Source organism: Carcharhinus amblyrhynchos, chromosome 15 (assembly GCF_965287045.1).
Source record: "Carcharhinus amblyrhynchos chromosome 15, sCarAmb.v2.hapA, whole genome shotgun sequence".
NCBI classification, from domain to species: domain Eukaryota; kingdom Metazoa; phylum Chordata; class Chondrichthyes; order Carcharhiniformes; family Carcharhinidae; genus Carcharhinus; species Carcharhinus amblyrhynchos.
Window position 1 is genome coordinate 16806599 of NC_137338.1, and position 16223 is coordinate 16822821.

General features: G+C 40.8%; 1 protein-coding gene across 1 annotated transcript in view; it reads left to right on the top strand.

Moving 5' to 3' along the window:
* LOC145353515 (uncharacterized) overlaps nt 1–5630 on the top strand; it is a 117644-nt gene extending 112014 nt beyond the window's left edge. The window contains exon 32 of the mRNA XM_080204324.1: nt 5559–5630. Within this exon, the coding sequence (XP_080060450.1) occupies nt 5559–5630 (72 nt within the window). The remainder of the gene's footprint in view (nt 1–5558) is intronic.
* The last annotated feature ends 10593 nt before the right edge of the window (nt 5631–16223 follow it).

A 16223-nucleotide genomic window follows, 5' to 3' on the forward strand; every position in this document is an offset into this window, starting at 1 on the left:
TGTCTGGAGTAGTTGGTTGATAACTAGATGAAACTAAACTGAAGCAATGAAATAAAGAATAAAGCATCACAAATTGCTTTGGCCTAGTTGTGGGTTTTATTTCTTCCTGCAGTGTGTTGATACCACAATACTAAATATGCACTTAATAACAGAACTAGCAACTGTCAGTAACTAAGCCAAGTTTTGATGATCCTATTAAATCTAAGCTGGTAATTAAGTTTTTTGCATTCAATTTTAGTATTTTCGCTGCATGGAGTTATAATCTCTGATTGTAAAGAATGTTTACACCTGATTATTTTGGCAGTGTTGTAAAAACATAGAAAATAGGTGCAAGAGTAGGCCCTTCGAATTCGCACCAGCATTCAATGTGATTATGGCTGATCATGCACTTTCAGTATTCCTCTCCTGCTTTCTTTCCAAACCTCTTGATCCCTTTAGCCACAAGGGCCACATCCAACTCCCATTTGAATGTAATCTAGGAAACTGGCCCCAACAGTTTCTGTGGTAGAAAATTCCACAGGTCCGCAACCCTGAACTTTCCCAAAATCAGGAACATTCTTCCCACATCTAGCCTGTCTAGTCCCATCAGGATTTTGTATACTTCAATGTGGTCCCCTTTCATTCTTCCAAATTCCACTGAGAACAAGCCCAGTCGATCCAGTCTTTTCATATTAGTCCTGCCATTCTGGGAATCAGTCTGGTGAACCTTCACTGGACTCCCTCAACAGCAAAAATATTCTTCCTCAGACTAGGAGACCAAAACTGTGCACAGTACTCGAGGTGTGGCCTCACAAGGGCCTGTATAACTGCAACAAGATATCCGTACTCCTAAACTCAAATCCTTTTGCTATCCAGGTTAGCATGCCATTAGCTTTCCTCAGCGCCTGCTGTATCTGTATGCTAACCTTCAGTGAGTGTTCCACCATGGCACCCAGATCATGTTTCACTTCCCCTTTTCCTAAACCACCATTCAGATAATCTTCCTTCCTGTTTTTGCCACCGAAGTGGATAACCTCACATTTCTCCATGTTATATTGTATTTGCCCATTTTGTCAGCCTGCCCAAGTCACCCTGCAGTCTCTTAGCATCCTCACAGCACACAATGTCACCCTGCTTAGTGTCGTCTGCAAACTTGAAGATATTGCATTCAATTTCTTTGTCCAAATCATTAATGTATATTTTGAATAGCTGGAGTCCCAGCACTGAACCCTGTGATACACAACTAGTCACTGCCTGGCATTCTGAAAAGGACCCATTTATTCCCATTCTGCTTCCTGTCTGCCAACCAGTTCTCTATTCACATCACTATGTTACCCCAATACCATGATGTTTAATTTTGCTCACTAATCTCTTGTGTGGAACCATGTCGAAAGCCTTTTGAAAATCCAGGTACACAAAGGTGCACCCTTGCCCACTCTACTGGTCACATCCTCAAAAAATTTCAGCACATTTGCCAAGCACAGTTTCCCTTTAGTGAATCAGTGCTGACTTGGACCTATACTTTCCAATGCTCAGTCCTCAATAATTGAGTCAAGTATTTACCCCACCACCAATACCAAGTTAACTGATCTATAATTCCTTGTTTTCTCTCTCTCTCCTTTTTTTTAAACGTGTTACATTAGTTACCATCCAATCCATTGGATCTCTTCCAGAATCTATAGAATGCTGGAAAATGATCACCAATGCGTCCACTATTTGTGGGGCTAGATGCGGGAAGAATATTCCTGATTTTGGGAAGTCCAGAACTAGGGGTCACAGTCTAAGAATAAAGGGTAAGCCATTCAGGACTGAAATGAGGAAAAACTTCTTCATTCAGCGTTATGAACCTGTGGAATTCTCTACCACAGAAAATTATTGGGGCCAGTTTGCTAGAATATGTTCAAATGGGAATTGGACATGGCCCTTGTGGCTAAAGAGATCAAGGGGTATGGAGAGAAAGCAGGAGAGGGATGCTGAAAGTACATAATCAGCCATGATCACTATTTCTAATACCCTGGGATGCAAAGCATCAGGCTCTGGGGACTTATTGGATTTAATCCCAATCAGTTTCCCCAGTACAATTTCCTGACTAATAAGGATTTCCTTCAGTTCCTCCTTCATACTAGACCCTCTATCCCCTAGTATTTCTGGAAGGTTATTTGTGTCCTTCTTAGTGAGGATAGATCAACAGTATTTGTTCAGCCATCTTTGTTGCTCATTATTATGAATTTATCTGAGGAGTAAGGGACCTACATTTATCTTGCAGTTTTTTTTCTCTGCACATATTTATAGAAGCTTTTTCAGTCAGTTTTGATGTTCCCTGCAAGCTTACTCTTGTATTCTGTTTTCTCCTTCCGAATAAAACCCCTTGTCTTCCACTGCTGAATTTTAAATATTTTTCAGTCCTCAGATTTGCTGATTTTTCTGGCCAATTTATAAGCCTTCTCTTTGACTTTAATACTAATTTCCCTTGTTATTCATGGTTGAGCTGTCTTGTTATGTCAGACAGATGTGTTCTTTAAGTATCTGCCATTGCTTATCCACTGTCAACCCCCCTAAAGTATCCGTTGCCAGCTTATCTTAGCCAATGCATGTCTCATACCATCAAAGTTAGCTTTCCTTAGGTTCAGGACCCTAGTCTCAAACTTAACTGTATCACTCTCCATCGTAATGAAAAATTCTACCATATTATGGTCACTCTTCCCCAAAGGTTCTCCCACCACAAGGTTGCTAATTAATCCCCTCTCATTACACAATTCCCAGTCTAAGATGGCCTGCTCTCTAACTGGTCCTTCGTCATGTTGGTCGAGGAAACCATCCCTTGTACGTTCCAGGAAATCCTCTATTGCATTGCTGCCAGCTTGATAAGCCCAATCAAAATGAAGATTGAAGTCACCCATGATAACTGCTGTATCCTTACAGTAATTCTTATGGATTCCTTTGTTTGCCTAATTGAAGGGATGGCATGTTTTAAGTTGTATTCACTGGATTTCTTTTCACATTACGCTATAAAGCTTGCTGTATCCTAATTAAGCCTTAAGTAAAGATCAAGTTGTGGCATTGTTGTGCTGGAAAATGTTCACAATATGCACAAATGGTTGCAGCCTGAATAATCTTGCTTCCCTTAATCTTAAAACCCCTTGTATTTCAGTTGTATAGGAAAGCACATTTCGTCATCAGTTTCCTCTTTGGCTGCATGTTTTAGCTGCATGGTGGCACAGTGATTAGCGCTGCTGCCTCAGCACCAGAGACACAGGTTCGATTCTGGCCTTGGTCACAGTCTGTATGGAATTTGCACTTTCTCCCAATGTACGCATGGGTTTCCTCAGGGTGCTCTGTTTTTCTCCCATAATCCAAAAATGTGCAGTCTAGGATGATTGGCCATGCTAAAATTGACCGTAGTGTCAGACAGATTAGCAGGGTAAATGTTACGGAAATAGGACCTGGCTGGGATTGTGATCAATACAGACTCAGTGGGCCAAATGGCCTCCTTCTGTATTGTAGTTATTTTATGATTTCTATGTGTTGTTTGTAATGGATATAATAAATGATCATGATTAAGATTGCTCATGATTAATTTACGATCTTTTATTTGGATCAGCTAATAAATTTTATTCCTTTTCAGAAAAATAGATTTTTCTAAATGTCTCCTTTACTATATGTTCAGTTTTGTTGGATAGTTGAAGGATTAAAAATGCAGGGGTTTGGAGAGGTTGCGATGGGAATAGCATGTGAGCACGAGAATTAGGAACAGGAGTAGATCTATAGTGGTGTAAAATCTGGAGTTTGTGCTAATCTCAATTGTATTACTCAAGTCAATTAAAAAGTTCAAAGTTAAAGTTTATTTATTACTCATAAATAGGCTTTACATTAACACTGCAATGAAGTTACTGTAAAATTCCCCTAGTCACCACACTCTGGCGCCTGTTTGGATATACTGAGGGAGAATTTTAGCATGGCCAATTCACCTATCACATCTTTGGGCAGTGGGAGGAAACCCACGCAGATACTGGAAAGACTAACAAACTCTACACAGACAGTGACCCAAGCCAGGAATTGAATCCAAGTCCCTGGCGCTGTAAGGCCACTAACCACTGTGCCACAATGCCACCTGTTTTTTTTTAAATACAAGTTGGGAAATTTATCTAAAGGACCCTGCAGTTCCTGAGCAGATACAGACTACACCAGATACTAGTGTGTTGTTAAAAAGTTTCACAGAATTTATTAAGTTGATTGCAATAGGTACAAAATTATAATACTCAATAAGCCAGTGAATCAGTTCATTCACTCAGGAATAATGGCTCTCAACATCTGGCTGATTGCGTTGCTCTCTTGTCTGTTAAGTGAAGTCCATCTTCATGGGACAGTTGTCCCAAAAATATTCTAAGTGTCGAATTCGCGTGAAAACTGGAGTAAATCATACTTTTTTTTCCCTACCAACAGCACTTAATCAATCCCTGATTGGTTAAATGGTTTATAGTCAATTGGTCTCTTAAAGGGGATGGTCACCTGCTGCACTTCTTGTTGGTTCCTGACTGGCCCTCTTGGTATCAATTACTCATGGGACTTTCCCTCTCATTATAGCCTTTCTTGTCATTTCATTAAGTATTACAATTTTCTTCCAAGATAATAAGGGCCTTAGGATAGGTTTGATATCTTTTTATTTACGATAGGAGAACCTGACATCTGAACACCAAACTCATCGGCCCATGTGTCTACTTTATCTAAAGATATCAGTATTTCGTGTCCTGTACAACTCTCATTAAAACACACACTTATCGGTATGTTTTGGTTTGAAAGGACACTCCTGTCATTGCATGTTTTTGTTTTATCTACCATGCTTTGTATAAGTTAATTAAAAATACAGAGTAATGCATAGCCTTGTTGAAATTACAGTTTATACAAAATGCAGGTAAAACTGGTGCTTAAAAGTGATCGGTGTGCTAAAGTTAAGGCAGCAAGATTTGTTTAAAAATGTATCATGTCATATTCCTAAATAATAAACGTCATGAAAACTACATAGCTACAAAAGCTAATTATAAAACTTATATAATTGAATATAAAGGAAAATGGCTGCTTCTTTTACAACATCACAAATTAAACTGCATTACTTTAAGGCATAAGGCTGAATATTTTAATATCTGTTCTTCTTTGAATAATAGACTTTTAAATGTAGGGCATATATGGTGATAAATTTAATTGGTAGGGAGGTTGATGGTTTCAGACCAAAACTGTTCAATCCATCTTGCATCATTGGCTTGGGGCTATGTGGTTTCTCTCACTTATTAATTATGAGTAAGATGCTAATGGCCACAATTCTGCATCATATATTGGATTAATATACTTTGATTATTTGAATTACTACTAATTGTAAATAATTGTCAAATTTAACCTTTTCTACAGCGGAACTAACTGGATTGCACTTCAAATGAAATACCGCATACTCAGTGGGCCAAATAGCTCCCACCTGCCTATTTTATGAATGTTACCAACTATAATGCTTATAACATTGACCATATTTAATGCAATTCAGCCCATTTTGACTTCTGTTTATAATCTTTTCCTTTAACTCTTTACAGAATGTTACTTTGGACTCCAATATTAAATGGGAAGATAATGCAGGATTGTACTCCAGTTGTGGTATGTATTAAAATATATCACCTAACTATTTGTTAGTTACAGCCCACCTAATGGAATTGCTTTGCACTTCTTTGAATCCTTGGTTGAGGATGTTTTGAAAACAGATAGTGACTCAATATTTCAGAAATTTTGCATTGAAAAATTGTTCCATCAAGTGGAAACAGCTTTGATTTGATTTATTATTGTCACATGTATTAGTATACAGTGAAAAGTATATTCTTGTGTGCTATACAGGTAAAACATACCATTCATAAAGAAGAAAAGGAAAGAGAGTGCAGAAGATAGTGTTGTTGTCACAGCTAAGGTGTAGAGAAAGATCAACTTAGTATGAGGTAGTTCCATTCAGAAGCCTGACAGCAGGGAAGAAGCTGTTCTTGAGTTGGTTGGTATGTAACCTCAGACTTTTGTATCTTTTTCCCAATGGTAGAAGGCGGAAGAGAGTATGTCTAGGATGCATACGGTCACTAATTATACTGGTTGCTTTGCTGAGGCAGTGGCAAATGTAGACAGAGTCAGCAGATGGGAAGCTGGTTTGCATGATGGATTGGGCTACATTCACAACCTTTTGTAGTTTCTTGCAGTTTTGGGCAGAGCAGGAGCCACACCAAGCTGTGACACAATCAGAAAGAATGCTGTGTGTGGTGTATCTATAAAACTTGTTGAGAGTTGTAGCAGACATACCAGATTTCCTTAGTCTTCTGAGAAAATAGAGGGCGTGGTGGGTTTTTTTAACTATAGTGTTGGCATGGGGGGATCAGGACAGGTTGTTAGTCATCTGGACACCTAAAAACTTGAAGCTCTCGACCCTTTCTTCTTCGTCCCCACTGATGTAGACATGGGACATGTTCTCCTCTACGCTTCTTGAAGTTGATGACAATCTCCTTCATTTTGTTGACACTGAGGGAGAAATTATTGTCGCCGCACCAGTTCTATCTCATTCAGTACTCTGTTTCATCATTGTTTGAGGTCTGTGTTCAATTCTGGTCACCACACTACCAGAAGGATGTGGCAGCTTTGGAGAGGGTACAGAAAAGATTTACCAGGATGTTACCTGGTATGGAGGGCATTAGCTACGAGGAGAGATTGGAGAAACTTAGTTTGTTGTCACTGGAGTGACCAAGGTTGAGGAGAGACCTGATAGAAGTCTACAAGATTGAGAGGCATGGATAGTCAGAAGCTTTTTCCCAGGGTGGAAGATTCAATTACTAGGGGGCATAGGTTTAAGATTTGAGGGGCAAAGTTTAAAAGAGATGTGTGAGGCAGATTTTTTACACAGAGGGTGGTGGGTGCCTGGAACTTGTTGCCAGGGGAGGTAATGGAAGCGGATACGGTAGTGACTTTTAAGGGGCATCTTGACAAGTACGTGAATGGGATGGGACTAGAGGGATATGGTCCCCAGAAGGGTAGTGGGTTTTAATTAAGTTGGGCAGCATGGTCATTGCAGGCTTGGAGGTTCGAAGGGCCTGTTCCTGTGCTGTAATTTTCTTTATTCTTTGTTGTCCGACCCACTGCGGTGGTGTTGTCAGCAAACTTGAAAATTGAATTGGAGAGGATTTTGGCCACACAGCTGTAGGTGTATAAGGAGTATAGTAGGGGGCTAAGAACACAGCCTTGTGGGGCACGGGTGTTGAAGATGATCGTGGAGGAGATATTAGGAAGTTCAGGATCTAGTTGTAGAGGGAGGAGCTGAAGCCCAGGCCACAGAGTTTGGAGATTAGTTTCACGGCAATGATGGTGTTGAAGGCTGAGCTGTAGTCAATAAATAGGAGTTTGAAATAAGTGTCTTTATTATCTAGGTGCTCCAGGGTTGAGTGCAGGGCCAAGGCGATGGCGTCTGCTGTGGAGCTGTTGTGGCAATAGGCAAACTGTAGTGGATCCAGGTAGTCCAGGAGGCTGGAACTGATTCGTGCCATGACTAGCCTTTTGAAGCATTTCATAATGATGGATTTCAGCGCCACCAGATGATATTCATTGAGGCACGCTGCTTGGTTTTTCTTGGGTACCTGGATGATGGCCGTCTTCTTTAAAGCAGATAGGGACCTCAGATTATTGTAAAGAGAGGTTGAAGATGTCTGCGAATACCCCCGCCAGCTGATCCGCAGGATCTGAGTGCCCATCCAGGTACCCCATTTGGGCCAGTTGTTTTCTGTAGGTTGACCTTTGATAAAGCTGCTCTGACATCTGCAGTGGTGATCCCAGATACAGATTCATCCAGGGCTTCCAGGGTGGAGGGTATCCTCTCGCTGACCTCTTGCTCAAAATGGGCATTGAATGCATTGGCTCATCAGAGAGAGGTGAGTTGGAACCGGCGATTTTACATGCCTTCATCCCGTAGCCTGTTGTGTCTTGCAGACTTTGCCGTAGTCGGTCGGGGTCTGTATGGCTAGTCTGGGACACTAGCTTGGTCTGGTACTGTCTTTTGGCATCTTTGGGTCTCAAATTGTATCTGGCTTATTTGTATAGGTCAGGGTTGCCTGACTTGAATGCCTCAGACCTAGACTTCAGTAAGCAGTGGATATCCCTGTTCATCCATCGTTTCCGGTTGGAGAACACGTGGATTTGCTTCTTTGGCACACGCTCTTCTACACATTTACTAATGAAGTCAGCCATTATAGTGGCATACTCATTCAGGCTGGTCACAGAGTTTTTAAATACTGACCAGTCCACTGACTCCAAGCAGTCCTGAAGGAGATTATCTGATTCTCAGATCAAAACTGCACACCTTTCTTTGGATTCTCCTGCTTCAGTTTTTGCTTGTAAGCTGGGAGCAGGAGCACAGCCTTGTGGTCTGATTTGTCAAAGAGTGGGTGGGTAATAGAGCAGTAGGCATGTTTGATATTTGTGTAGCAGTGGTCTGGGATGTTGGATCTCTGGTAGAACAGAAGACGTGTTTGGTAGTATGCTCTTGAGCTTGGCCTGACTGAAGTCCCCTGCCATGATGAACAAGGCCTTGGGATGTTTCGTCTCAAGGCTATTCATAGTTGTGTATATTTCATCCAGCATGATCTTCACATCCGTATGGGGTGGGATGTAACGTGCCATCAGGATAATGGAGGTGAACTCCCGCGGAAGGCAGTAGGGTGGCATTTTAGCTTTTTTTAAGTTTATTAGTAACAAGTAATGAAGTTACTGTGAAATTCCACAGTCCGTACCTGTTCAAGTCAAGATACCTAACCAGCATGTCTTTCAGAATGTGGGAGGAAGCCAAAGCACTTGAAGGAAACCCATGCAGACATGGGAGAATGTGCAAACTCCTCACAGACAGTGACCCAAGCTGGGAAGCGAACTCGGGTCTTTGGTGCTGTGAGGCAGCAGTGCTAATCACTGTGCCACCATGCCGCATCAGGTATTATAGTTCTGGGGAGCAAAAACTTGCTAGTGTTGGTATGTCTAAGCACCACAAGGTGTTTATTAGGAAGCAGACCCTAGCCTTGCCTTAGGCTGTTGTATGGTCCATTCGATAGATTGAGAAGCCCTCTGGTTGTAGGGCGCATTCCAGTGGAACAGGAGTGAACCATGTCTCCGTGAAACAGTACACAGCTGTTATCTTTGGAAAGTGAGTCTGGCTCTATGTTCGTCTAGTTTGTTTTTCAGAGATTGGACATTTGCAAGCAGTAAGCTGGGGAGGGGAGCCTTGGGACTGCATTGTTTCACTCTCACCTGCAGGCCTGCATGTTTTCCATGCTTCCTGGAGTGTCTGCTTCTTTTCAAGCCTGGGAGACAGTGAGAGTGGTTTGCAGTGTTAAAGATATAGTTGTGTCCAATAAAGTTCTCTCTGGTCGGTGTATTGATGAAGGATTTGTTGGCTCGCTTGCGGATCCTGCGTCAGTAGATGGGTCTATGCAGTCAGGTGTTCCAGGTCGCTGTTGGTGGATATCCAAGCCACACCCTGGTGTGGATGGATCGAAGGCTGGTAAGTGGATGAAGTCCCTGGGTTCATGGTCGTGGATGAGCCGGTGGTTGCATCCATGTGTTGGGGTCTGCTGGGTCACTGCCAGGTCGGGGTCTTCCTTTGGAGGTCGGAGGATCTCTCAATCTTCAAATAAATTTAAAAGAGCAGCGTTAGTGATTGTTAGGAATTAATTTTTAGCAGGGTGGGGCAACTGTAGAAGGGGGAGTGAAGGGAATGCTTGGAGCCTGCAGGAGGTCGTAGCTCTCTGGATCAAAGAAATTGTGGGCATGGAGGAGGGCTCCAGCCTCGCTTGGAAGTCTGGTCATTGGAGACCAGCGGAGTGAAGGTCCCAGCTCCCGTGGCGTTTTCCTGGGCTCTAGAAGTCTTCCGAATGTAGACCCAGGCTTCTCGGGCATTTTCCTGGTCTTTGAAAACTGGTGTGGTGTAATCCCCGCCTCTGGGACTGCACGCCAGCTGCTGCTCACGTGGGTGGCTGGTCAATTTCAGGTCAGTCTGATCGGGTGTCTCCAGGGTCCTAATGATTGCCAATTCTGTAAAATATTGTATTAAAGCATTGTTAGAGAGTTTAAAAGAGTTGGAATGAAATTTTAGAAGTATAGAACAAGAGTAAAAGATAGAATTTGAAGCAATGCTAGGCACAGCTTGCAAGAAGTCACCTCACTCTGGCACTATCTTGAATTTCTTTTGGCGTGGAAAAGTTTTATGAGACTTAATGGTATATGCAATCCCATATGCCGTACTTAACGCAAGGATATTTTGGCCTTGGAGGGAGTGCAGAGGAGGTTTACTAGGCTGATACCGGAGTTGAGGGGGTTGAGCTATGAGGAGAGGCTGAATAACTAGGCTTGTACTCGTTAGAGTTTAGAAGAATGAGGGGAGATCTCATTGAGACGTATAAGATGATGAATTGGATGGATAGGATAGAGGTGGAGAGGCTCTTCCCGCTCAGAAAGGACAGTAGGACTAGGGGGCACAGCCTCAAGATAAAGGGGGTGCGGTTTAGAATGGAGTTGAGGAGGAACTTCTTCACTCAAAGGGTGGTGAATCTCTGGAATTCTCTGCCCGTTGAGGTGGTGGAGGCTGCCTTGCTAAATATTTTTAAGACACGGGTTGATGGGTTTTTGATAAGCGAGGGGATTAAGGGTTATGGGGAGAGGGCAGGAATGTGGAACTGAGCCACGACAGATCAGCCATGATCTTACTGAATGGCGGGGCAGGCTCGAGGGGCTAGATGGCCTACTCCTGCTCCTATTTCTTATGTTCTTATAACAGCCAGATTTGACCACCCTTCATGGTATTCCATATTCATAGTTCTGCTGTGGTAAAATAAATGCTGTTGGTTAAATTTTACATTTCTGCAGTTTTGTCAGATTGAAATTGGGCAATATTAAGTCTAATTCTCTTATTTTTAGGAACTCTTTTACCTATCATAAATAGTTCAGGAAATACTGAGAGTTTATGTTTATCACCCAGATTTCGGAACAGGTATGTGGTGAAGTATTTTGTTTATTATTCAGTTAAACTATTAAATAACCCTAATAAATAACCCTAATATATAGGTTTTCAGTATTTTGGTTCTGAAAGGAATGGTCTTATAGCTCTGTGTTTTAGAGTGTGCAGCATCACTGGGTGTTCATTTTTTTTACAATGTTATTGCGAAAACTTCATTTTGCCACCAGATGCTAAATTTTTAAACAAAAATGTCTCCCCCTCATTAACTTTTTCCATCTCATTGCCTTTATTCATTTGCTCCCTTCGTGGAATAGCTATTAATTGTATATTTGTAGTTCAAAATTCTATTCAACAAGTTTCCCAGCTGCGCATTAAGCTGAATTTCAGTAAAGAACCTGTATAATTTGTGTTGGTCTTCTAAGGAATATATACTGAGTGTGAAGATGTAAAGTGGGCATTGTAGCTTTAAAATACCACAGGCAAGAATTTAATAAGTAAAATATTTTTTCCATTTCTTTCCACCTATTTGAATTATGAAATGGGGAGCGGCATGCTGAACTATTGTGCATGCAATTAATTTCATATCTGCTTTGTGCTTTGTTCTGACACAATATACTCAGTATAAAGCTGAGGCATTGTAAGTTCTCCAGTAATTTGAATAAATCTGTTAATAAAATGAGATTTTAATACTTTTAAAAATTGGTTGAATTAAGAGTAGAATGTGTTGGTGTGGATTTGATGGGCCGAAGGGCCTCTTCTGCACTGTATGATTCTATGATAGAAGAAACAATTACTAGCTGGAATATTGTAATTAGTGGGGAAAATGACATTTTTATTTTCTCTTAACAGAGTGTCTAGAAAACTGGACTATACCAAACTCAACACCCCAGTCTGAACTTTGCTGACTTTATTGCAAAACTTGTGTTGTGCACCACAAGCCTGTTTTTGCTTGTTTCTATGCTGATTCTTTTAACTATGTTTTTCAGTATTACAAACATTTTTAAAGTACTGATTTTTAGTATGTTTTCCACTCTCCTCTTCCATTCCCAAGTGTGATACTGTGCAGCTTGAATCACAGAAGATTATCTGGTCATCTCCCACAAATTTTGAAGACTATCAATAATTGGTACCTGCATCCCTGTAAAGGAACACGACCTGAACGCTGGTCACTGCCATATTTTGAATCCTAAGCCAAATGTAAATCATGTTACCATCATGTCTTTATAGCTGAATTTGAGTCTGAAATTATTTACCTGTTTATTTTGTTTTTGTCCATATTTTATTATGTTTTAGTCCTCCTTGTTAATCCTTACTATATTGTGATTCATTTGGCTTAAAAATCCTCATTTTAATGGCCTATCAATAAATTTTTATTGCTGATTTTAAGTATTGTGCTGAAGTTAATGCAATATTTTCTTATTTGTATATACTTGGTGCATTATTAAGATGCATGTGGATTATTTAGTATGAAAGCAACTATTGGTGGGGCAGGGGGGGTGGAGAGATGTATTCTCATAAGTTTAGAGTCACTTTCTTTTGACTAATTCTGGTGTCAAGCAAGCTTTTTTTTAATCTTAAGATTTATGTGCTTAATTTATTTCTTGTTAAGTAAGTTTGGAATAAATGTGAAAATCCTGGATTGCTTGAGTGACTTTGCTACAAAAGGACATATAAGTCTCTATACAGCCACAGTTCTAGGTTCTGACAACCATGTTAGCTGTATAACTGTGCTCCAAAGCTAGCCATGTCCCGAGCAAGGTGTTCTATTGCAGCAATGTTAGCATACAGCTGAAGATATGGAACGTACTTGGGCAATTTTCCATCTGCAAAAAGCAGGATAAATCCAATCTAGCCAATTGCTGCCCCATCAGGCTCTGTCATCAGCAAAGTGCTGGAAACTGTTGTTGATGGTGCTAAGTAGCATTTACTCACCAATATCAATGCTCAGTTTGTGAACTGCAAAAGCCACCAGACTTCAGATCTCTTTACAGCCTTGCCCAAAGATGGTCGGTCAAACATGTTGAATTTCAAATGTCCAGCATGACTGCCTTTGCCATCAAGGCAGCATTTGATGACGTGTGGCACTGTACAGCCCCAGCAAAATTGAAGTCCATGCAAATGAGGGGTAAACTCTCCACTAGGTGGAGTCATTTAACAAAGGAAGATTTGTTGTGATTAGACCAATCACCTCAGCCCAGCACATTGCTCTGACCCAACCACCTTCAACTGCTTCATTAATGGCATTCCATCATAAAGTCAGAAGTGGGGATAGTTGCTGATGAATGCAGTGTGCAATAGCATTTTAAAAATGCTTATACGGAAGCAGTCTGCATACATGCAGCAAGATGTGGAGATGCCGGCGTTGGACTGGGGTAAACAGTGACCTGATGAAGGGGCAAACCCTGAAAGCTTGTGGGTTTACTATCAAATAAACTTGTTGGACTTTAACCTGGTGTTATGAGACTTCTTACTGTACATGCAGCAAGACCAGGACAACATTCAGGCACAAGTGGCAAGTGCCAGACAGTGACTATCTTCAAAGTAATTTGACCATCTACCCTTGACATTCAATGGCATTCATTGCTGAATGCCCTACCAATAATATTCTGGGGTCACCACTGACCAGAAGTTGAATTGGATCACACGCAGCAGGTCAGAGGCTAGGAATACTGGAGCAAGAAATTTGCCTCTTGACTTCGCTAAAGCCTATCCACCATTTACAAGGTACAAGCTAGGAGTGTGATGGAATACTTGCCTGGTTGAGTGCAGCATCGACAAGAGATCCAGGGCAAAAGAGCCAAGTTGATTGGCACCCTATTTGCCACGTTAAACATTCACTCCCTCCAACACCAGCATACCAGCAGCACTATACAAGATGCACTGCAGCAACTTACCAGGCACCTTTGACATGTGCAACCTGTACTACCTAGAAGGTCGGAAATTTCACTAACTTTATTGCAGTGTTAGAGGTGTATAAAATTATGATGGGTTTTAGATAGAGTGAATGCAAGTCAGCTTTTTTCCACTGAGGCTAGGGGAGAAAAAAACTAGAGAACATGGGTGAAGGGGGAAAAGTTTAAAGGGAATATTAGGGGGGGTTTCACACAGAGAGTGGTGGGAGTGTGGCATGAACTGCCAGATAAAGTGGTAAATGCAAGCTCACTTTCAACATTTAAGAAAAACTTGGACAGGTATGTGGATGAGAGGGGTGTGGAGGGATATGGTCCAGGTGCAGGTCAGTGGGACTAGGCAGAAAAATGGTTTGGCACAGACAAGAAGGACCAAAAGGCCTGTTTCTGTGCTGTAATGTTCTATGTTCTACTAGTGACTAATAAATAAACTTTAAACTTTTTAAGGTCGAGGCCAAAAGCATGGGAACGCTGCCACCTGCAGGTTTTCTTCTGAGTAATAAACCAATCTGACTTGGAACTTGGACATTGCAATTCTTTCACTGGTGTTGGGTAAAAATCTTAGAAAACATTCTCCCTTTCAGCACTGTGGATGGATATACCAACAACACATTGATTACAGTGCTTCAAAAGATCATGACCACTTCAAGGACAATGAGGGGGTGGAATGTATGTAATTTCATGCTTCAACCATCCAGGTAATCAAGTGAATGTCTCTAGCACGATCACTTCGTGAGAACTGGAAAATGTTACAGCTGAACATTAAAAAGCAAAGGGAAGAACAAAAGATATATTATGAATAATTTTAATTTTATTCTTGAAGGGAAATACAGGTAGTTTAAAAGGAAACCTTATAGAAGGAGTAAAGTAGTGCCCACTACCCCAGCAAGCTGTTAAGAAAATGTAGGTTAACACAGTAACTATCCCAAACACAAACCAACAATTTTACTCCTAATCTATATCCAAAAACACAACGTAAATTTAACCCACACTGCTCATGAGATGATGGACATCACAATTAAGATCAAAGGTCCAGCTGTAAAGCCAGAGGACTGAAACTACCTGTTTAAAAAGAGAACTAGAGTTGAATGTCATTGGAACTGTGAAAATCCAAAAAAAGGAGACTCAGTTGGACAGATAAGTCAAGTGGCAAATAACAAGAAATTTAGGATTGTGAATATGGCTACAAAATGGCAGCTCTGCATTTTGTCTCCAACAAAAAACGAATGTGCACCTGCCTAGTATATTGAATTTGCACTTTTATTGCTCATTTGAAATTACTAAAGTGCACTGATTCAAATATAGTTGATATAAGGTGCACCAGATGCTGGAGATCCGTACTACATGTTACATTGGCTTGAAGTTTGCTCTACTTGATGGGTTTAAACAATCATCCTTTCCAACTTCTGAATTGGTAGACTGTGCCATGTTGCTAAACGCAGGTGTACATTGTGCTGATTATATTTCTGTACACTGTTAACCTGCTTGGAAGAAATTTATATAAATTATTATAAGCACGATAACACTGATTCTATTGGATTTATTTAATGAGCTGCACTTATATGAGTATTTAATGCAGTAAGGCTAGACTATCCCAAGTCATGAAATAAAAATTGCTCTGATCTTAAATATATTCAAATAGAATGCGATAATAAAGTAACTTCAATGCCACATCTTCACATTAAGCTAAGTACTATCAGAAGCAATTAAAAGTGTGCACCAAATAAAGCTATGCCAGCTGAAGTGCTAACAGCAATATTAAAGTGGGGAGACAATGGCATTGTGGTATTGTCACACGATTAGTAATCCAGGGATCCAAAGCAAGATCTGGGCATCCAGGTTCAAATCTGGTAGTGAAATTTGAATTCAATAAAAACATCTGGAATTAAAAGTCTAATGAAACCATTGCTGATTGTTGGAAAAACACATCTGGTTGGTTAATGTCCTTTAGGGAAGGAAATTTGACATTCTTACCTGGTCTGATTCATAGCAATGTCATTGACTCTGAAATGGAGGGCAATTAGAGACTGACAATAAATACTGGCGCAGCCAATAGATGCTAGCCCTGCCAGTGATGCTCATGCCCCATAACAATGAATTTTAAATTTCTAATCAGATTGCCTGTCATTTAGATATTTGTACTAGTTGCATTTTCTTTAGGAGATTCAAGATTAATAAGAACATTTATATCCTTAACCAGCCTCCCATCTTCGATTCTGTCTACACTTTCTGCTGCCTCAACAAAGCAACCAGCATAATTAAGAACGCCATGCACCCCGGACATTCTCCCTTCCACCTTCTTCAGAAAAAAAGTCTGAGGTCACGTACCA